A 21779-nucleotide genomic window follows, 5' to 3' on the forward strand; every position below is an offset into this window, starting at 1 on the left:
TAGAAATAACTATAAATGAACTACCTTCTATATGATCCCTGTGTAAGAGAAGATTCTCTAGGCTGAAAAAAATTGTCTACTTTCAATTCATCCACTTAGCCAAAGGTCACCCTGTCCCAGTGGGTGGGAAGACCAGGCTCGGAGAACACCCCCTCCCCCCTGCCCTTTCCCCCTCCTTCCTCTCTCCTCCTGCCCTCCCCTCCCCTTTATCTGCTATCTCCAGCCCGAGCGAAACCCTTGAAACAAAAGTCAGAAATTAGGGACGTGTATTTTTTGGTTATTTTCGCTTTTTTCTTTGTTTTTGGTGTTTCCTTTCTATCTGCAAATTTGTCTAACTTCTTACTCGCAGAAGAAGTCAATATCCTGGAAAAAAACAAAAGCAAAAAAAGATTGAGCTGAGCGTGCAGGGTCAGAAAACAGATGTAGATTCTTTATTTCAAATCATATGTCATCAAAGGGAAATTTGGATTTAAAATAAGCAAAGTCTGAACCCCAAAGACTATGACACAAGTATTACTTTAAGTCAAAAACTACTTAAAGTGAAGATTCTCAAATACACTTTTAATTTATGGTTATTTGACACTCTCAAGCTCAATGCTAAGACATGATGACAAGCGAGTCGCATTTGTGTAGGTTGGGCAATGTTTTGAAGTTATTTTGCACAGCCGTTAGCTCCAGGAGAATCGTTTCAAAACAACCACCTTGCAAAGTAGCTCAAAGGGGATCTTTTATTTCTGTTCTGGGTATACAAGACCCCAGGGCATTAGGAAGAGTACAATTTTTTTTCATGCATAAGTAGAGTCTATCTATCACAAAAGTAGGCATTCAAAAATTTTCCAGAATGTTTTGATTTTGTCAAATACAGGTGCTGATTTTTTTCTCAGCCCAAGTCTTTACTCAACAAGTGTACCCATCAGTAAGAGTCAGTTAATATTATGTTGGTTTCTTTCTTTGTGACATGGAGCCCTTTCCAGGATAACTTGCATCTAAAACAAAGGGGGTTGGTAGAGAAATTTCACTAACCTTTCAACATTGATAGTAGGTATAAAAACTCCCCCAAATCTCGTTGTCTAGAGATGTCACCACTGAAAGTGTCGGGGGGCTTTGCACGATGCACCTTGTAAGTTGCATGATGCATTATTCACACCTGCCTACATCTACATTATTACCTTGAGATCTGAGTCCTTCCCTCGCACCTCCAGGACGCTTACCGTGGTGGGAACTTCCTTGGTGGCTTCTTGGTACACGTGTTGCTCCTGGACCAAGTTGCTGGGGAAATAACCCACAGTTCCCATCTCGTCCTCAGGTTGATCGCCATAAACCTGAGTGCCCAGAAGTGTCACAGTGAGGGGAAAGCTGATGTGAGTTGTCTTTTAGAAACCCTCAGGCATCCTCTTTGCTATCCATGAGAATTACATAACTGCCAGTGCTTTGCTTCTCAGTCTGGATTCTGGGGGGCTCAGACCCAGATTTGAAGTCAACCCACAGAAATTGTGTGTGTGTTCTTTTGTGGCCTAATCTTCCTGGTCTCCCTACATTGCATTTCTCTATGCAATCTTGTGAGCTGCCTGAAATCTTTTTTAGAACCCATAAATAAAGTCTGCACCTTTTTAAAAAAGGTAAACAGACACTGTTATTTTAAAGGACTTTTAAAGGACTCTCTCTATTTTTAAAAATTCAGATGAACAGGTCTCAAGTGAATCTAAGATTTAATTCTTTATTACTTGAGAATTTATCTCTGGTGCTGGAGCTGCAGCTGCAGTGGAGGACAGTAAATCAATCCCGCTTCATCCCTCCCTAGGGCCCACCCCTGCACGTTTTAACTGAAGAAAGCAGATTCTTTGGAATTAAAGACGGTGCTAAAGTTTCCTTAAAAATATTGAAACGTAGCCTGACTGCCAGTACACATGCCTTTTACTTGGCAAATCCACTCAAATATTTTTGAATAAGTTTCAAACTCTTTGGGATGTTCAAGCCCCCATGTGTTTGACTAGATTTCTTGCCAAACCATCAAATAAACCTACATTTGGTTTTGTTATGAAATTTTCTTTGTTTCTTCAAAATGCAATAAAAGCAAATATACATGAATTTTTGCACTGGTATCCACAGCATCTATATTGTTCTTAACAGCTAGTTTTAAATATTAAAAGGCATTGCAGATAGGTAACAGAGGAAAAATTAAGAGAAACATATGTCAAGATGTGTATATATATTAAATAATCTCGTCTTACACTGCCAGCCCAAAATTCTCCAGCTTCTTTTTCTTTTACCAGCTTTGAGTAAACATAGATCCACTGCCCTTTTTTAACATTAATGAATCTACAGTCTGGGGCACTGTAATCTTCTTGAGCTCGGGCCAGAGAAATAGTATCTGGAAGAAAAAAACACTGAAATGTTTATGTAGAAGAAAAAAACATTGGCTCCTGGATTTTATCACAGCAAAAAGGCAGAGCATATAAGAAAACTAGGAAATCAGAGTGACTAATACCTCCTAATTTATAGCTCATGTTCAGTTCCAGAAGATAACTAAGGTATTAAAGCAGCACCCAGCAGAATCTTAGCCAAGTGAATTCTTCATGGTAAGACACAAAAGGCACAGACCAGGAGAAACAATGCTAATCCCATGCACATTAGAGAAAATTCACTTACAAGTACAATTAGATTTTATGCTATTGTTGCATATTTCTTTTTTGATTATATAATAGAAAGGTAAGGAAAGGCATAAAAAAGTCCTTACAGACACACTCGTCATCTGCACACAGCTTCCTGGAAGCAAGTCTGTCCATAAATATTCCATGCACGGCACATATGGCCACAAGACCTGGGAGGAAAAGTAACAATAGTCTTGCCATCTTCCTTTTTTGCTGTTTTTGCTTTTGCCCTTTGAGTGGAAGTGGAGACTGACTTCAGTGCTTCCTGTCTTTTATGTGAAAGCCAGACATCTGGGTAAGTCCCCCCGGCCAATGGGGAGGTGGCTACCGTTTCTCTGCTTTCATAACAGCTACTGGGCTCTAGGGGCTAGTTAGCATCTGATTTCCCAAAGAGACTCCAACTCTGTGTCTTTTGTACACACAAATTGTATCCAAAATGGTCCACCATTGTTAAAGTCACTTTCACTGTGGTTTATTGTATCAGGAAGACATTGTTGAAAGAACTATGAGAATTTCAAGTCATTTAAAAAATGTTTTTAGTTCAAACCTCATAGTCTTTCAATGTATGAGCAAAGATGTACTAACTGCAGGAAACTGTTGAAGATGTGAGATCTATACCCTTAATACAAATAATTTTGATTTAAACATTTAATAAACATCTGGATTTATATAATAGATAAGTCAAGGATGCTTACATTTACAAATCATTCATGATAGGATTCTTAGGAGTCATGTCTGTCGGGGCAAGCATGGACTGTAACACAACAAGACCCTACTAACGGGGGGTGGTGGGGGGAAAAGGGGTAGGTGGGCTGGGAAAAATGGAACAGGCTTTTTTTCTACCTCCTCTCTCAGAGATTTTTGAAATTCAGTCTCAAAACGCTCATGGCTCATAGAGGAGGGAGTAAAGCTGGAGGTTTGTTTCTCCTCGAACCCCCATGCCTGCCTGGCCTGCTTCTGGGCATCTTCCCATGGGAAGAGGGGCACAGTTACAAGTCATCAAAGTTGAAGCGCTGGGACTTCCCTGGTGGTCCAGTGGTTAAGACTCCGTGCTTCCAGTGCAGGGGGTGAGGGTTCAATCCCTGGTTGGGGAATTAAGATCCTGCATGCCACGTGATGCAGCCAAAAAAAAAAAAAAAAAAAAAGGACAAAGTTGAAGCACTACTACCTGTCCCCATCTAGTCAACAAATATTTCCTGAGCACCCGCTATGTGCCAGGCACTGTTGTAGGCACTAGAGACAGCCATGAATTAAAAAAGGTCTGGACCCAAGGGTTTACTTTCTATTGGGAGAAGGAGACAATAGGTTTCTGCATGTCGTAGGGTGTTTGGGATTTTTTTCTCTCATAAGGTGGCCCCCTGCCCCCTCATTATTTCTAGACTAGAGGCCCTGTCAGGCTGCCCTGTCGAACTTGGTTGCTGATAAAGTTTTAGAGCAGAACCCCCTTTTCTCTCCCCCGAAACACTGTCACCTGACAAAATGAGGGACGAGCATTCAACTTACAAAATAGGTACAAAACTATTTTCCAAGGGATAAACTGGTAAAGCAAAATATAGTACAATGAAAAAGTTTGATTGTTTTAGGGATGTGTGTGTATGTAACGAAGGTTTACTGTTTGGGTGTGTGTGGTGTAGGGGTGGGAGTGGCGTGTTCTTTTCAAGGGAGGATCTCTTACACGGCTGGCCCTGATGTGGAAGCTCGTGAAATCCAATATCTTCATTATAGACAAGGAAGCTGAGGCCCAGCACAGGCCAGAGCTGCCTTTCTTAACCACTCCAAGGGGCAGCCAGCAGGATTGTGGTCCAGTGCTGTTTCCATGCATCCACTGTCAACTTAGAATTGGGGTTTTAAATTCTTTATTTCCTGTTTCACTTCAAGGAAGGGATGAATTACAAATCATTTTTGAAAGCAGAATGCCAGTGCATTTTCTTCCTATAATCTAGGGGCCTAAGAGGATCTCTCGGAAAATGAAAGCATCGATCAAAATCCTCTGTATCCTGATTAGGCAGCTGTTTTACAGACTGCGACAGTCTCCAGCCAGCTGTCAACACAGGAGAGTCAAAAGACAATTGCCGTTTAAGAGGCACGTTCAGAAATGAAGACTGCGCAAACCCTAGGCAGGTCCCCAAAGCGGAGTGAAACGTTGAATAAGCCACGTCCGAGCTGTCACAACAACTTAGCCAACTAAGCTGATGCTGACACAAAGCCATCATGGGCCATTTGAAGGTGGAGAACTAAGAAAAGAGATGCCAAGCCTTCTGAGTGCATCCTGGGCAGGCCTGGTATGTCCCAGCATTCTGCAGTAGGCAGAGACTGGGTGAAGACTAGAGCCCTCTTTGTAAAATTTTGCTCACAAATAGGAATTTAAACTTAGAATAACTCAGCAAGCTGTCGTGGCCAGTAGCACACTCGAGTCACCACAGCACATTCGGAGGGTCCAGAGAAGGGCTCTGTCCTGAGCTTACTTCCCTCCTGCTTCTGGATTTTCAGATAGATTCTTTGAGCCTTTAATCCCCAAAAGACATTTTTTTTTCCTTTAGTTCCTAAATTAGCTTCTCAGTCTGGGGTTCTTAAAGTGGAGGCTGTGGTTCCTTTAGGGTCTAAAAATGGGCTTTTACAGGGACTTCCCTGGTGGCGCAGTGGTTAAGAATCCTCCTGCCAATGCAGGGTACATGGGTTTGAGCCCTGGTTTGGGAAAATCCCACGTGCCGCGGAGATACTAAGCCCTTGCGCCACAACTACTGAGCCTGTGCTCTACAGCCCGTGAGCCACAACTACTGAAGCCAGCATGCCTGGAGCCCATGCTCTGTGGCAAGACAGGTCACTGCAATGAGGAGCCCACGCACAGCAATGAAGACACAATGCAGCCAAAAATAAATAAATAAGTTTATTTTAAAAATTAATAAATAAAATAAAAATAGGCTTGGGCTTCCCTGGTGGCGCAGTGGTTGAGAGTCCGCCTGCCGATGCAGGGGACACAGGTTCGTGCCCCAGTCCAGGAAGATCCCACATGCCGCGGAGCGGCTGGGTCCGTGAGCCATGGCCCTGAGCCTGCGCATCCGGAGCCTGTGCTCCGCAACGGGAGAGGCCACAACAGTGAGAGGCCCGCGTACCGCAAAAAAAAAAAAAAAAAAAAAGGCTTGGACAAGTGGATGGGGTGGAAACAGCCTCCTTGCCTTGACGTACAAGGCCCTGCATGATCTGGCCCCTCCGCCCCTCTGAGGTCAACTTCTGTCACTCCCCCTCACTGGCTCTGTTCCCGGCACACCAGCCACTTGAAAATGCGAAGCTCATTTCTACTTTAGGCCCTCTAAGCATATTGCCTGGGATACTTTTCCTCCAGATACTGGTCTTCTGCTCTCTGATAGTCAAGATGTCTCCACCGACAGACCAGTTTAACAGAGCCAGTCCCGCACTCCCGCAACCCAATCCGTCCATCACTCGACCAGTGGTCACTGTTCTGATGCATGTTTCACTACCTGACATGCCTTGTTTACTTACTTGGTGATTTGTCCCCCTGACACCACAATGAAAACTCCACGAGGTGGGGACGTCCACTGCTCTATCTTTAGCACCCAGAAAAATACTCGGTACTCATAAATAGGTATTCATTGAATGAATGCATGATCCCTGAAATTATATGCTTAGGTGTATACATGCATGTGTACTCTTTTTTTCTAGGCAAAGTCCCTAGGTTTTATCAGGCCTAAAGAGATGTTCATTACACCCCTCAAATTAACTCATTGACTAAATGATTAGGGCAGAGATGCTGGGGTCCTGCCATCAAAGCATGGTCTCCAGACCAGCAACTTTAGCATCACTTCATAAAGTCTCTCAGACCCCAGCCCAGTCCTGCTAAATCGGAATCGACTTTTTAACAAGATACAAGTGATTCGTATGAACATTAAAGTTTGAGAAGTGCTGCTCGAGGGCAAATCAAATACAGCACAAATTTTTAGCCAGGATTTCACATTCGTCATCAGGTCTTTGCTGGATACAACATTTTCAAGGGACAAAATGCCTGTTAAGTACCCAAACAAAATACTTTAGGCCTTTAATTTTAAAATGGAGATGTGAGACTCTCCGAACAGTTTCCATTTTGATGCTATCTTCTATAGACTACCTTTTAAAAATATAATTTGAACTAATAATCTAATCATATAAGCCACTTCATAAAGGTAGAAATCTGCTTTGTTAGTTCTTAACTTTGACTCACGTTGGACTCAGTCGGGGAGCTTAAGAAATATTGACGACTGGGTTTCACCCCTAGAGATTGGGATTTAATTTATCTGGGGTGTAGGTTAGGGATGGGTATTTGAAAATATCTCCCAGATGATTCTAATATGCAGCCAAAGTTGAAAGTTAAATTCAAGTTGAAAACTGCTATATTTAATGGATAACAACATCTGCTCCCTCTAGACCCTCCGTGCAACTCCCACAGATCAGTAAGTTAAGGATGGTCAGAAGATCCTAGTTTGATCGAATCTTTTTCAAAATATAGTTACTAAATACATGGAGATTAATGGGCCTCGAGAAGAATAAGTTACAAGTAAGGAGAGGGGAAAGGCTAGAATAAACTCAGTGCTATTGGGTTGCAATCAGAGGTACTGTTGCAAATTCATTATTTTTAGTATAAAAGGTTAGGACAGGCTGAGGAACTGACAGGAGACTAAAGAGACATGACAACTACACTCAACGCATGATCCTGGATTGGATTCTCGGGTCATGATTGGGACATCAATCAATAGGATGGGGACTTCCCTGGTGGCACAGTGGTTACGAATCCACCTGCCAATGCAGGGGACACGGGTTCGATCCCTGGTCTGGGAAGATCCTACATGCCATGGAGCAACTAAGCCCGTGTGCCACAACTACTGAAGCCTGCATGCCCTAGCACCTGCATGCCGCAACTACTGAGCCCACGTGCCGCAATTACTGGGCCCACGTGCTGCAACTACTGATGCCCACACGCCTAGAGCCCATGCTCTGCAACAAGAGAAGCCACCGCAATGAGAAGCCTGCACACCGCAACGAAGAGTAGCCCCCACTCGCCACAACTAGAGAAAGCCCGCGCAGCAACGAAGACCCAACACAGCCAAAAATAAAATATAATAAAATACAAAAAAAAAATTGGATGAATGTTATTCCTTGATGTTGCTGGTCATTTAGAAGTTATGTGGAAGAGTGGTCTTGTACTTAGGAAATTCACACTGAAGTTTTTAAGGGGGTAACAAGCGATCAGGTCAACACACTGTCAAATGGTTCTGCTAGGGCTCAGGGTGGGCCTCCTGAAATAAGGTATATTATTTTGAATTAGTTACTTAAGGAACTGCCAATGCAAAAGTGACACCCTGACCTTCCTGTCAACCAGAAAGCAGGAAATAAACCTCTCATGTGAAAGATGCACCCCCTGCATCTAGAAGTAGGACACCCCTTTCACCAGAGATAGGGAACTCAGGTCAAGAAGCTTGTATAAACAAACCTTGTTACTCCTTTACTACCTCAGGGTCGAACTGTTCAGATTCTTCACTAATTGAGCACCCCAAACCTAAGTCTCTTTGCCGTGTCACTTCATCTCTAGTTTATTCCTTCTTTCTCTAGAAGGTATAAAAGCCGCCTGCTTTGGCCACTACTTAGGTATCATTTCTATGAGACCTCTGTCTGCGTGAATTAAAATTTTTTTTTCCCCGTTAATCTGTTTTGTATCAATTTCATTATTAGTCCAGCCACAAGAACTCAGGAGGGATAGAGGGGGAAATTTCTCCTCGACAGTTCAAAAATATGTATGGGAGCTCTGCGTACTATTTCGGCTTTTATATAAATCAGAAAAATTTTCAAAATAAAAAGCTTTCAAAAGTAATCAAATGTCACTCCTCTGCTTGAAATCTTCTTCTAACAGAACGTATGTCCAACACAGACTTGCATGTGAATGTTCACAGCCACTTTATTCCTAATGGCCCCAAACTGGAAAGAACCCAAATGCCCATCCGCTGGCGGAACAAACTGATCCACGCAACAGAGATGAATCTCAAAAGCATCCTAGACAGGGCACAGTCGCAGTGACAGAAAGCAGATGGGTGGCTGCCTGGGGTCGGGATGGGGGGATAGACTGACTGCCAAGGGGCACAAGGCAGCTTTTGTCTTTGAGGGGTGACAGAACGCTCTATATCTTGATTATGACTCTCACACAACTTATACAACTGCCAAAACTCATCAACTATTGATAGAGTACTAAGAGTAGTGGGGGCTACGACCTCTGTAGTTGTGGCTCGCGGGCTCTAGAGCGCAGGCTCAGTAGTTGTGGCACACAGGCTTAGTGGCTCCGCGGCATGTGGAATCTTCCCGGACCAGGGATCAAACTCGTGTCCCCTGCACTGGCAGGCGGGTTCTTAACCACTGCAAAACCAGGGAAGTCCTGTGAAACATCTTCTGAGACAAGCTAAGGACAATCACTGAGAGCAAGCAGTTAGAAAATGTACTAGCAAATGGCATTGCTGTCAACATGCAAGAGCATGGTCTTTTTTCTAGTAACTCACTGTTAATACATTTTACGGACATACATGAACTTGACAACTAGGTTAAAAAGTTATTCATAAGAATCAGACTCTGCAGGTGGAAAGTTAAGGGATAAAAATTATTCTGCTTTTTCCTCCTCATGTATGCACAAGAGTGATGTGATAAAAATCTACGTAACTCTGAAAGTGGTCTTCCTATAAATATGTATCCCATATATATTCAATACATAAAAAAATCTAAGTGATAAGGAAAAGTCTTGTTCCAGGAAATATTAAAACAGGAACACAAAAAGTGATTAATAGTCACTTTACCATGCACTATACATAAAAAATCGTCCACTTCTATAGACACCTGTGGTTTTGCTAGCAGGGGACTTGAATCAATATCCTTAGGTAGAAATCAAACACTACAGAAAATGAGCTTTGGAAATATCTGAGCATCAGTGTTCAAGAAGCACAAAGAGGCAGCAAGATTAGGATTGGCAACCTTTGCAAGTCAGCCTACGAGTCTTCAAAAAGATTACAGACTAAAAATCTTTCCTTTGGAGGTCGTTCAATAACGAGGTTAATAACTGAGCAGGTATTCCTTAGGAACGATCCTGCCTCAAGAGGGTAAGAGCATAAAATGTGAAGTCTAAAGACAATATTCCCTTTCCATCTGTTTTCCCAGAAAACAGTAAGTACAGTTACTCCTAAATGGCCTTTATTTAATTAAAAACTGAATGAAAAGATTTGTGAAATGTCTACTACCAGCAAATACCATGCTCATTTATTTGAATATGAAGATGAATTTAGATTCTGCCCAGGTCCCACCTTCTTCTCATATCCAGGATATCATTTTTATCATTAGTAAAAGAATCATTAAAAAAACTAAACAGGGAATTCCCTGGCGGTCTAGTGGTTAGGACTCGGCACTTCCACTGCAGGGGGTCTGGGTTCGATCCCTGGTCGGAGAACTAAGATCTCCTTGTGGTGCGCCCAAAACAAAGAAAAATCCCACAAACAAAAACAAACGAAAAAATGAATTCCAGGATGGCAGTTCATACACATAAAACATTACAGAAAATATAATCAAGTGCTTGATCTAATTCTCCTTTACTTTTATTAAAGTGGTTCAATGTTTCTCTACCATTAGCTACTCCAAAATAACACTAGAAAAGCATCTACCATTAGCTACTCCAAAAATAACAAAAGAGGGGACTTCCCTGGTGGCGCAGCGGTTGAGAATCTGCCTGCTAATGCAGGGGACACGGGTTCAAGCCCTGCTCTGGGAGGATCCCACAAGCCGCGGAGCAACTAAGCCCGTGAGCCACAAGTACTGAGCCTGCACGTCTGGAGCCTGTGCTCCGCAACAAGAGAGGCCGCGATAGTGAGAGGCCCGTGTACCGCGATGAAGTGTGGCCCCCGCTTGCCGCAACTAGAGAAAGCCCTCGCACAGAAATGAAGACCCAACACAGCCCAAAATAAATAAGTAAATAAATTAATTAATTAAAAAAAAAATCAGAGAGAACATTTCCTGGCTGTGGTCAGAGGAAGTCCTGGCTACTGAATGAATTAAAAAAAAAAAAAACACACAAGAAAAGCATCCTATTACAGTTTTATATACCTTAAGATGTGTTCTAGACTAGCATAAGCATTTGATGATAGGACAGTGGGCCAATAAATGAAATATTATGTACAGAATACAAATAAAAGTTTATTGTACAAAATTAAGGCCTTCACAGTTCATAGTTCACTAAGGCTAAACAAAGACTAGGTAATGTTTTAAATCCTTTACAAAAATTTCACATACACTTTCCCCTACCCCCAACTATTAAAGTGGCCTGACCAAATGTTATCAAAACGAAAACTATACATAACACCAAGTCCTTTAAAGGCAGCTATCCCAAATCTTATTTCTTGGCATAGGTGATCTTCATGGCATGGGATGGTGTGATCTTAAATCCCTGTAAAGCATCCCTGGCAGCTCCAGCCTGTCCATCATTTTCAAATTCAACAAAAGCAATGTCATGCCTCCCAGGTACCAAACGTACTTCCTTGAAACCAGGGAACCTATAAAGAATTAAAACAATTTTTATATATGTAAACAATTTATATACATGTAAATACAGAGATGACATCAAATATGTAAATGTCTGTTTAAATTTGGTAAGCAACTTCCTGATATGAGTCCAGGAAAAGTATCACATCCCAGCAAGAATCCTGAGTGGGATGAAAGAGCCTAAATTATAATTAATACCATGAAAAGAACTGCAGGAATCATGTAAGCTAATTCTGTTTTTGTCATTTCATCAAAGCTTTGTTTCCTGTTTTACTCATTAACTAGAATTAATAATTCAAACATTATAGGTAATCTAGCTTTTTATTTGCTATATCTGCAGACTGGCTTCAATTCATGATTAATCCTGGAGCAACTCAATGAAGCTGTAAGGAATTACTGTGTGATATACAAACGGATTCAACCCAGGGAAGTGCTATCTGTCCTGTCAGGAGACTCTCAGAACACAGACTTGTTTATGAAAACACTTACTGATTAAACAGCATGGATAACATCATCTCATTAGTCTCTTCTGGTAAATTATTAAGGAATAAAATATAGTTTGGAGGGTAATCAGGGACCTATTAAAAAGAAAAGGCAAAGTTAGTTTGTAAATATAAAAAGTACAGTAAACCATTTGGCTCTTACATTAAAATCTAAACTTCAGAAAACTACATTCCACCGTTTAAGGCTTGTGAAATCTTACATCAAACACTAAAGCTGAGAAACAGTGACACCAGAGAAATAAGCAAAAACCTAACAGTAACCAAACAAGGTAGACATTCAAGTCACTTAATAAATATCTGGAAGATTATAAATCTTATTAACAGTTTTTAAGTATTTAATTAACAGTATTTAAAACAATATTTAAGTTTTAAGCATCTGGAGGTCAGCTGGAACGGGAGGATTCTGTCGTCTGGATTATATAACCGATCCTAACAAACCAGAGAAGGCATCGGTGTCACCCATCCTCAGCTGCTAACCCTCAGATATTCAATCCTCTGCGCTATCGCTCACTACCTCCCAGTGTGTGAGAAAATCTGGAAATAGAAAGATTTCCACTTAGAACCACTGCTTGGCAATTTTTAACGTTTTTTTCTTCTGAGAAAATGAGATATACATGGCATCTAGTTACATACAAGTAAGTGCATACAGACACTGTTATGGGGAACTATAGGGAAAGGTCTTTATATGTAAGAGCCTCTGTCTTCAGGCTAATTTCGTGGAAGAAAAAAGATGAAATGTAAAGAACAACTTAGGGCTTAGAGAATTAAGTGCTGGCATTTGTGAACTGGACTATAATTGCTGAAAGACTTCAAAAGAGTAGACAATGCAAGAAAATGCAAATAACTTAAAATCAGAGGAGGAAGACCTCAGTGGTGCAAGGAATTCCCTGGATATAAGGACCCTGTCAGACCCTAGCACCCAAGGGATTAATCGGGAAACCATTAGTACATAACTCAGGCTTTCTTTTTGAGGCCTTTATTGGGAAGCTTAGGTAAAGAGTTTCTAAAACTCTTTGGTAAAGAGTTTCCCGATAAGTCTGTATCAGGAGACTTAAATATGTATGTGCTGAGGAAATAAGAGCAAAGGCAACTAACTGTAAAACAACTTTGCTCTATGAGAAAAGATGGGTTAGTGCTTCAGCTAATGGGAATGGATACCAAGCCACAAGCCTGGAAAGCTCTGGGCCATGTACTGTGCGGTAAACAACCATTTTGCTCCTTGACCTCATAGAGCTTAGAATCTATCGTTTTGATTCTGTCATTGACTCACCATGGGAAGCAAGGAATAAAGTCAGGTTTTGTTTTCTCCCTCTTAAAGAAAATTAAAACGTTTTGATGAATGAGTTTCCACATTATTGTGGCTTATACATGGAATCATTTTGTTTTTGGAGACGTGCACGTTGTTGTAATTACTGTTATTGTCTTGTAATTTTATTTTAAAGTAAGTATCACATGGAAAAAAATATTACCTGAGGATTTGGTGCTGCATTTCCTTGGGTATTAGCTGAATTTGGTGTTCCCTAACCCAAAGAAATAGAGAAAGAGTTAACATTTCCAACCCCTCTAAAAAAGCAGCAGGTATTTACATTTTAAATTACTTCATAAAAATAAGATTAACAAACAGATTTTTAAATCTATTTACTTTCACTGAGATTTTACATCTTAAAACTCTGACTCCAACATTTATGTATTTAACTTGTCAAATGTTTTTGAAAGGTCTATATCATAAAGTTCAACCTCTAAGCTTTAAAATTATGGAGAAATATAAATATAAGGACCAGTCTTTCCCTTTTTTTAAAAACAACTAGAAAAAAGTCAAGCATTATACTTAGTACAACTGATTTCTAATCACTTTCAATCCCAAAGTAACTACTTTTTGGATGATAATTTCATCTTTATCTGGTACTTTAAATTAGATTTTGAATTCCTGAACTGTTCAAAGAAAGCAGCTTTCAGTGGCATACTCATGATTAAAGATAACATCTACAGTATTATTTATACACAGAACTTGAAAAATAACCCAACAGAAATTAACAAATTTTAGAGGATGATGGAACTAAATGTCATGCAAATTAAAAAAAACTGTTCAATATAAATCTGCATATGTAAAGGTTTATATTTTAATCTGTTGCTTAAACACAAATATTGGAATTTTAGAATTCAACCATTCCAGCTTCTTAAAAATCTACCTTTAAACACACACATGTGTACATGCGTGCCTCAAAGATCACCCCTCAAATGGAAGACAGACATCTCTATCAAATTTTTAACACCAAAAAACAAAAATGAACTTTTGCCCATCTTACCTGACCAGGTTTTTTGTTCATGGTTGTTGCAGTCTGTTCCACAGTTTTGGCTTTTTTCTTTTCTTTTTTTTTTTCTTTGTCAGCAAAAGTGCCACGCATTTTAGATATTATATCAGAATCTGTTTTTGCATACTGGATTCGCTGTTTTAATTATTTGAAAACAAGTTACTTTTCATCATGCTGACAGCTGTTTCTACACTTGTCATTAATATTTCAAATTTCATTATGCAAATACGAGCTAATTTTAAACACATACTTAAGGAAATCTATCAAATATACTGAGCACCAAATGAAAATAAACTGTGACCCATGATTCACAACTGGGACAAAGTTAGATTCAACTGTGTTTATTATAAGAAAAAACCATAGATTTTCATATGAGAAAAACAGGACTGAAATATCTGCACCACTGCCCCTCTCCATTTAAAAGAACAGAGAAAACTGCATTGGAAAGCTGTCTATCCCTTACAGGGACACATAGAGGGTCCATATATGCATAGAATTTGTTACTTCCAAAGTTAAAGTACCAAAGATTGAGAACGACTTTCCCTTGAATCTGGTCTATTATTTTTAAATGAAATGACTAACAGTGGCATCCACTTAAATTTAAAAAGCTTTGAAAGGAAACAAAAAGATGGCATCACAGCTAGTGCAACCAGGTCACTTGCATGAGTAATACGCCATAGCCAGCAGGCACAGCACACACGACTGAACAAGCGTTGAGAAACACTGGTCTAGGACAGCATTTCATGAACTTTAATGTGCATCCAATTACCTGGAGAGCTTGTAAGAGTGCAGATCCTGATGCAGGGGGTCTGGTGAGGCCTGAGATTCTGCACTTCTAACAAGCACAAAGGGGATGGTGGGGCCCACACTTTGAGCAGTATGGCCCTGGCCTAAAGCATTACTGCATAGTTGAATGTTCGGGGGAACCGAGGTGGGTGGCATGCCTCCCACGATACCTCAGTCCCTGAGGCTTCCTCTGGCTGCTGGACCATGGCAGCTCCAAGTGGACTTACCCTGCAAGCAACTCTGCTAGTCTTGCATGTCATCACCTAACCAAAAGAAATAGTTTGGGACCAACTCTGACTTGCTCCCAGGGATTCCCGCCCAACTCCCTTCTTCCTGACCTGAACAGATCTTGGGTGAGCCTGTATTTGTCCCTATGACCTGTGAAAATTTCTGACCTCAGCCCTCGCTCTTAGCTGGCTGGTCTAGAGCAGCATTTCTCAACCAGAGGCGAATCTGCCCACGAGGAGACAGCTGGCACTGCTGACTGGAGACACTGTGTGTCGTCATGCTAAGAGGGCAGAGGCCAGAGATGCTGCTAAACACTCTTCCATGAACAATACAGCCCCAACAATAAAAAAGTATTCAGTTCAAAACGGCAAAAGTGCCAGTGCTGAAAACCCTGGTCTAGACTAAATACTGGTCAGGGATAAAAGTCCACCCACAGCTTAGAGAAGGTGCAAGATTTACATTTATACCAAAGGTTTCATGACAGAAGTCCTTAGGAAGATGGTTCTAGTTTACTGAGGTATTTTTGGAATTAAATAACCAAATGCCCTTGAATCACAGAGAATAATTTTGTTCTGAGTTCCAAGTTATAGAAAATTTTGTTCATTTCTGATCTGGTGTGTTGGCAACTGAAACCACCTAAGTAAGTATAATCAAGACAGCTCAAGGAACATTCTTTTCTTCCTTCCAGGATGCGGGAGATTTGGCAGTATCTACTACTTTCCTGAAGGCAGAGAACAGATGTCCTAAAATACCTTCAATATGAGATCAGTTTAATGGGCTTTCTCCATTGATTTTAAATAATTAGCTGGCAAGGTGAAGCCGGTGCCAAACGCAGCAAACGATTTCCAGCCTTCCTGCATCTCAGTCACAGGCACATGCAAACTTGTCATCCCAACTAGCAAACAGCCGTAACACCCTCTACGAGAAGAAACTGTTCCTTCATACTAATGTAACTGTAGATTTAAACTAAAACCCAGTCTTATGCTACTGCCAACTGAGATCTCACTTATGCTACTTCTTTACACTACTGAGAAAGATAAACTGGTCTCAGGAAATGCCAATTTACTGAAAATTGGGGTATGCAGGTACTATCCCCCAGTTTTCTGCAACAGGACTTTCTACATATATAGTGCCCAGTCAGGTGGGAAATGATGGGAAAAGGAGAGCTGGACGGAGGACGGGAAGAAAATGTACTCCAGTAACAGACAAACAGCGCTCAGTCCTGAATTAAACAGCGTGGTACCAAAGTCCTCAGACTACTGACCACAGCCAACACTGCCTGGTGTTGTACGTTAGGTCTTCTTGAGACACAGCACACTCATCGATCTGCACACCTTCTGTGGCTGCTTCTCTGGCCCTAAAGGCAAAGTTAAGTAGCTGCAAAAGAGATTATCTGGCTCATAAAGTCTAAAATATTTACTATCTGGCCCTTTTACAGATAGGGTGCTGAATCCTAGTTTAGGGGGAAAAAAAATCACAATATTATGTGTCCAGGAGATTAGCTTTCAAGTCCTGATGATGCCACTGGTTACAGTAACAGAAGCTTTCTGTGCCTGATTCTTCATTTGTATAAAAAAAAAAAAAAATCAGATGAGAGGTCTGCACTACAGATTTTGGGCCAAATCCAGCCCATGGCCTGATTTTGTATGGCTTATTAGTTAAGTACTTTTTTCTTTTTTTTTTAACACAATTTTTAAAGGATTGTTTAAAAAAACCACACCCACACCCACACCCACACACAAGAATATGCAATAGAAACCGTATGTGGCCCACAAAGCCTAAAATATTTATTATCTGGTCCTTTATAGAGTTTTTGCTCGCTTCTGAATTAAACCAAAGAATATCCAGTTTGCTTATTATTATTGTTTTTTTTTTAAACAGGTGAAAGTGAACATGAGCACAGAGCCAGTTAATGGCAGAACTAGATTGAGAACATGGGTCCTTGAAACTCTGGGCCTCGGCTCTTTCCCCAACATCCCTTCCCATCACATTCCAGTTCCGGAAGAAAAGCACTGAAATCCACACCCAAGGTACTACGTACCTATTCACACACCTAGAGCCCCTTGCTATATACACTGTCTCCACCCTGATCCAATCCTCTACCATCTCTGACTTAATACCAATGCCTCCTGAGTTCCCTACTTCCATTCTGCCCTTCCCACAATCCAATCTTCATCCAGCAGCTAAATGTGAAATCTCATGTCACTCCTGAGTTTAAAACTTTCCACGTGTGACTATTTAATTTCCATTCATTGTTATTCATTAATAAAACCTATGACTTTACAACTATGAACTGTCCTCAGATCAGTGCTTTGACTGCATAGCTTCTGACACGCAGTATTTCACTATGGTACTTTCTGAAACTTCAGACTGGATTCCCTCTTTGACCCACGATTTTTGTTTTGTGTTGGTTTACAAGTTTACAGAGGTTTCTTTTTAATCTTCTGAGTAATTATTAATTTCTAGTTCTTTTGAGATGAGAATATTGCCTATACTGCCTTTGTTTTTAAAATATTCTACATCTCAATGTATTTTGTTTTTGCCTATTTGAACTATCATAAATCAAGAAGTGAATTGTAAGCTCTACTACTGTGTTTCTATAAAAATAAATACATAAATAAAATAAACCGAAACCCACTCTTCACTGAAGGCAAAAAGCAACAGCCATATTTTCAAGGGTATATTTATACATCTATCATACCATTAACAGCGATTAGTGCCAAAATAAGAATGATTTACCATCGGTTTGCCATAAAATGGAAATCCTTGTAACTGTCTCAAGGCATTTGTGGATGAGCCCAGTTCCTTAAATATAACAAAAGCTTGCCCCCTCATCTTCATGGTCTTTAGAGCCACAATATCTACGACGTGGCCAAACTGAGAAAACAGGGCATACAGGGATCTCTTCAATTCTGCACAAAATTAGAGGGGAAACCAGTTATTTGTGAATGAAACTAAGACAAAATTCTTCATAAAATGACATGGCACTGAGTGCCCCCCCCATTTATTTATACAAAGTTACATATTTTAATAAAAACATCATACTATTCCCATTAGCGGTCTAATTTCAAGTTTTTGAAACCATTTAACTATGAGTGAAAACAGATTCAACACATTTTCAGCCCCTACCTATTTTTATCTTTAAAAAGCCTTAAAATCCTTACACGATAAGGGATAAAACATTATTTCAGGCACTGAGAAAGATGACTAGATGAAAATTTTTGAAGCTGTATAATTTTTAAGATGGTTGTAAGCAAACACACTTCAGTTTTTTTAAAAAAAGCACCTACCTTCTTTTTTAATTTTGTCATTCATATTGTTGATATAAATTGTGTGATTTGGTCTGATATCCATGTTGTGGGTTAAACTGTTCAAATAGTCTAAAGAGACAGTAAATATTCCGTTATTAAACAGGGAGGATTCATTCATATGATAGTATGGCATTAAGGACACAGCACAAGGGTACTAACTTTTCAATTCTTTCAACCCCCAGTGTCAGAAAATATCAGTTTGGCAGTAGTATTTAAAATCTCTCGAGGACTTCCTAGCCCTCTTTTTTAAACAAAAGGAGAACAGTTCTCAGGCTGAAAACTTGGTGGGGCACTATTATCTAGTCAGATTTTAATAACATTCTTTTATTCCATACATTTATTTATTTTTATACTTATCTTTCACTTATGACAAGTGATACTGTTCTCCCATCTACCTAATAACTTTTCTTTTTTAACAAAATTTAAAAACTGAGATTTGAAGAAAAATGAAAAAGAAACTAGCAAATGTATATCCAGTAAAAATCATAAAGATAGAACATTAATGGACTTCCCTGGTGGCGCAGTGGTTAAGAATCCGCCTGCCAATGCAGGGGACACGGGTTTGAGCCCTGGTCCGGGAAGATCCCACATGTCGCGGAGCAACTAAACCCTTGCGCCACAACTACTGAGCCTGCGCTCTAGAGACCGCTAGCCACAACTACTAAGCCCACGTGCCACAGCTACTGAAGCCCGCGTGCCAAGAGCCAGGGCTCCGCAACAAGAGAAGCCACCACAATGAAAAGCCCACTCACCACAACAAAGAGCAGTCCCCGCTCGCCACAACTAGAGAAAGCCTGCGTGCAGCAAATAAGATGCAACGCAGCCAAAAATAAATAAGTACCTTTATTAAAAAAAAAAGAACATTAATGAAGTTTGCCAAGAACTCTTTCATGGGTACTCTTACAAAGCCCTTTCATACTATTACTTAATTTATCCCCAACAGCCCTCACTCCAAAGTCACCTCTAATGAGAGACTGGAGCGGTACCGCCTGATGGTTAAGAGCTCAGATTCTAGAGCCAGCCGGATCTGAATTCAAATCTGTCTATGCTTCTTACTAGCTGCTTGACTGAGAGCAAGTTCTAATCTCCCAGGTCCAAATCTGTAACACGGGGATGGTAACAGAATCTACCCAGTAGAGCTAGAAAGCCTAAATGAAATAAAGTTCTAGCAGCTCTGGAATCAGAAGTAAGCACTTCGAGCAGCTGTTACTAATGTCTTTTACAGGTTAATGCAAGTCCTTGCCCAGTTACATAGCTGATAAGCAGGAGGCCTAAGAATTCAGCCCGTGTTTTCTGTCTCTTGCACTTTTCTTTCACACCCACCACACTATTTCATTTTTCCCCACTGTTTTAGCTGCAAACTGTGGCCTTGCTTTATTTCCTTGGTGCCCCGCATATTTCTTCGTTCCATGAACATTTACACCCACAGTATGTGCACGGCATAGGATGACTGACAAGGAAAGAGCCCACAGACAAGGACTGTACTTGTGCGCGTAACAGGGGAAAGGTAACGCTTCTCAGAGGCTTGCGACGCCCTAAACTGAAACCTGGGAGACTGGGGTCGCGAACGACGACGAGAGGGAAGTGACAAGAATCAAACTTAAGGCAGAAAGATCAGAGGGGAAGTTCTCGCTTTATCTCACGCGAGGTTTGATAGTGGCCTGGGCTGCTGGGGTACCGGGAGTCGCCTCCCGGATCCAAAAGGGAGCCTCCGGCAAGCACTTGAAGGCTCAGAGCGAGCTGTAAACGACTCGCACCAGCGAAAGAACACCAGTTATCCATAACTTCATATGCGCGAGGGTCCCCGCCTCTCCAGACCCAGGCACATTCGCCCACGGCCCCGGCCCGAAGCCCCAGAAAGCGGCCACACGATCCCCGGCTCCGACCCGTCCCGCCAAAGACAAGGTTCCTAAGTCCAGGGGCCTAGCCAGACCCGAGCGTCAGTTTCCATGCCTCCCTCGCTTCCTCGCCGACCCTCCGCGAATACGTTCCGGCCCTGGCGCCGCGCCCTGCCCACCCCCAGCTCCCGCAGGAAAGCGTATGACCGAATGGCAACCCGCAGCCGGGAAAGCGGAGAAAATTAAGAATAAAGCGCTCCAAGCTGGGCCCGTGAGCCATGGCCGCTGAGCCTGCCCGTTCGGAGCCTGTGCTCCGCAACGGGAGAGGCCACAACAGTGAGGGGCCCGCGTACCGAAAACAAAACAAAACAAAACAAAAGAAGAGAATAAAGCGCTCCAACTCACCGGAGGCGTCCGCGGCGTGCCGTACAACTCACCGGAGGCGTCCGCGGCTCCCCGTACGAATCACAAGCCGGAAGCCGGAAGCCGGAAGCCGAGACACCGGAAGTGACGATACAAGGCGCCTCAATCGAGGGCCGACAAGTGAAGAAGCCGAGCCCGGAGTGGATCGATGCCCCGCGGTCTCCAAAGCAGCGGTTAAGAATCGCTCCGCGCATGTGCACACATGGCGGGCGGAGAGAACAGGTGCGAAGGGTAGCCGAGAAAAGGGAAGGAGGCTTGTGGGAATCCTGTGGGGTTAAAGTGGAATTCTGGGGCCGCGGAGTAAGAGCATAGGGAAAGGCGGTGGTCATTTCCCTCACCATGAGTTTGCGCTGTTCTGTCGCATGCAACAGGTGCCTTCCATCTTTCCAAATCTTATATAGATCTTCCTAGACTTATGATGGATTTACGTCCTGATAAACCCATCTGTAAGTTGAAAACTATAAGAAGCAAATGCATGTAATACACCTAACCTACCCAGCATCACATCTTAGCCGGGCCTATCGTAAAAGTGCTCAGAACACTCACATTGGCCTATAGTTGGGCAAAATCATCCATACAAAGCCAATTTTACAGTAAAGTGTTGAACATCTCATGTCATTTGTTGAATACTGCACTGAAAGTGAAAAACACAGTGGTAGTCTGGGTACAGAATGTAGTTAACCCTCATGATCACGTGGCTGCCCCGTGTTGCAGGAAAATGGGGCCAGAGAGGATGGTCATGTCCCAGGTCTTGGGCGAGTCCCTGGGATGGGCACCAAGTGAGGGTCCTTGGCTTCACTCAGGAAAGAATTCAAGAGCAGTGGCAGTAAAGTGAAAGCAGGTTTATTGACAGGGATACACATTTCATAGGCAGAATGCAGTCCATCTCAGAAGGCAAGAGTGCCCCAGGGTGTGGGTGTGGTTAGTTTTTATGGACTGGGTAATTTCATAGGCTACCCAGTAGGAGGATTATTTCGACTATTTTGGGGAATGGGTGGGGGTTTCCAGGACTTGGGGTACAACCCACTTTTGGGCCTTTTTTACTTGGCCTCAGAACTATCATGTCGTTTAGCATATGCTAATGTATTACAATGAGCGTATAATGAGGCCCAAGGTCTACTCGAAGTCAAATCTTCCACCATCTTGGGTCTAGTAGGTTCTAACCAGGTTT

At 41.7% G+C, this 21779-nt stretch overlaps 2 protein-coding genes across 2 annotated transcripts; both read right to left on the reverse strand.

Annotated features, from left to right (window-relative positions):
• Positions 1-339: 339 nt before the first annotated feature.
• Positions 340-2852, reverse strand: OTOR (otoraplin; the record flags this gene model as incomplete). The annotated part of the gene is made up of 4 exons (XM_082856633.1): positions 340-363; positions 1212-1322; positions 2232-2371; positions 2738-2852. The coding sequence occupies 4 exons, from the start codon at positions 2850-2852 to the stop codon at positions 340-342; spliced, it is 390 nt and encodes a 129-aa protein (XP_082712759.1).
• Positions 2853-10383: 7531 nt separating this feature from the next.
• SNRPB2 (small nuclear ribonucleoprotein polypeptide B2) lies at positions 10384-20678 on the reverse strand. Its single transcript, XM_082858062.1, has 7 exons — positions 20591-20678; positions 18327-18416; positions 17776-17948; positions 14017-14157; positions 13180-13230; positions 11697-11785; positions 10384-11218 (listed from the first exon to the last, which is right to left on the reverse strand). Exons 2-7 carry the CDS (start codon positions 18388-18390, stop codon positions 11059-11061), a joined length of 678 nt encoding a protein of 225 aa, XP_082714188.1. The 5' UTR covers positions 18391-18416; positions 20591-20678; the 3' UTR covers positions 10384-11058.
• Positions 20679-21779: the final 1101 nt, after the last annotated feature.

The sequence above is a fragment of the Leucopleurus acutus genome (assembly GCF_964270905.1).
Source record: "Leucopleurus acutus genome assembly, chromosome: 16".
NCBI lineage: Eukaryota > Metazoa > Chordata > Mammalia > Artiodactyla > Delphinidae > Leucopleurus > Leucopleurus acutus.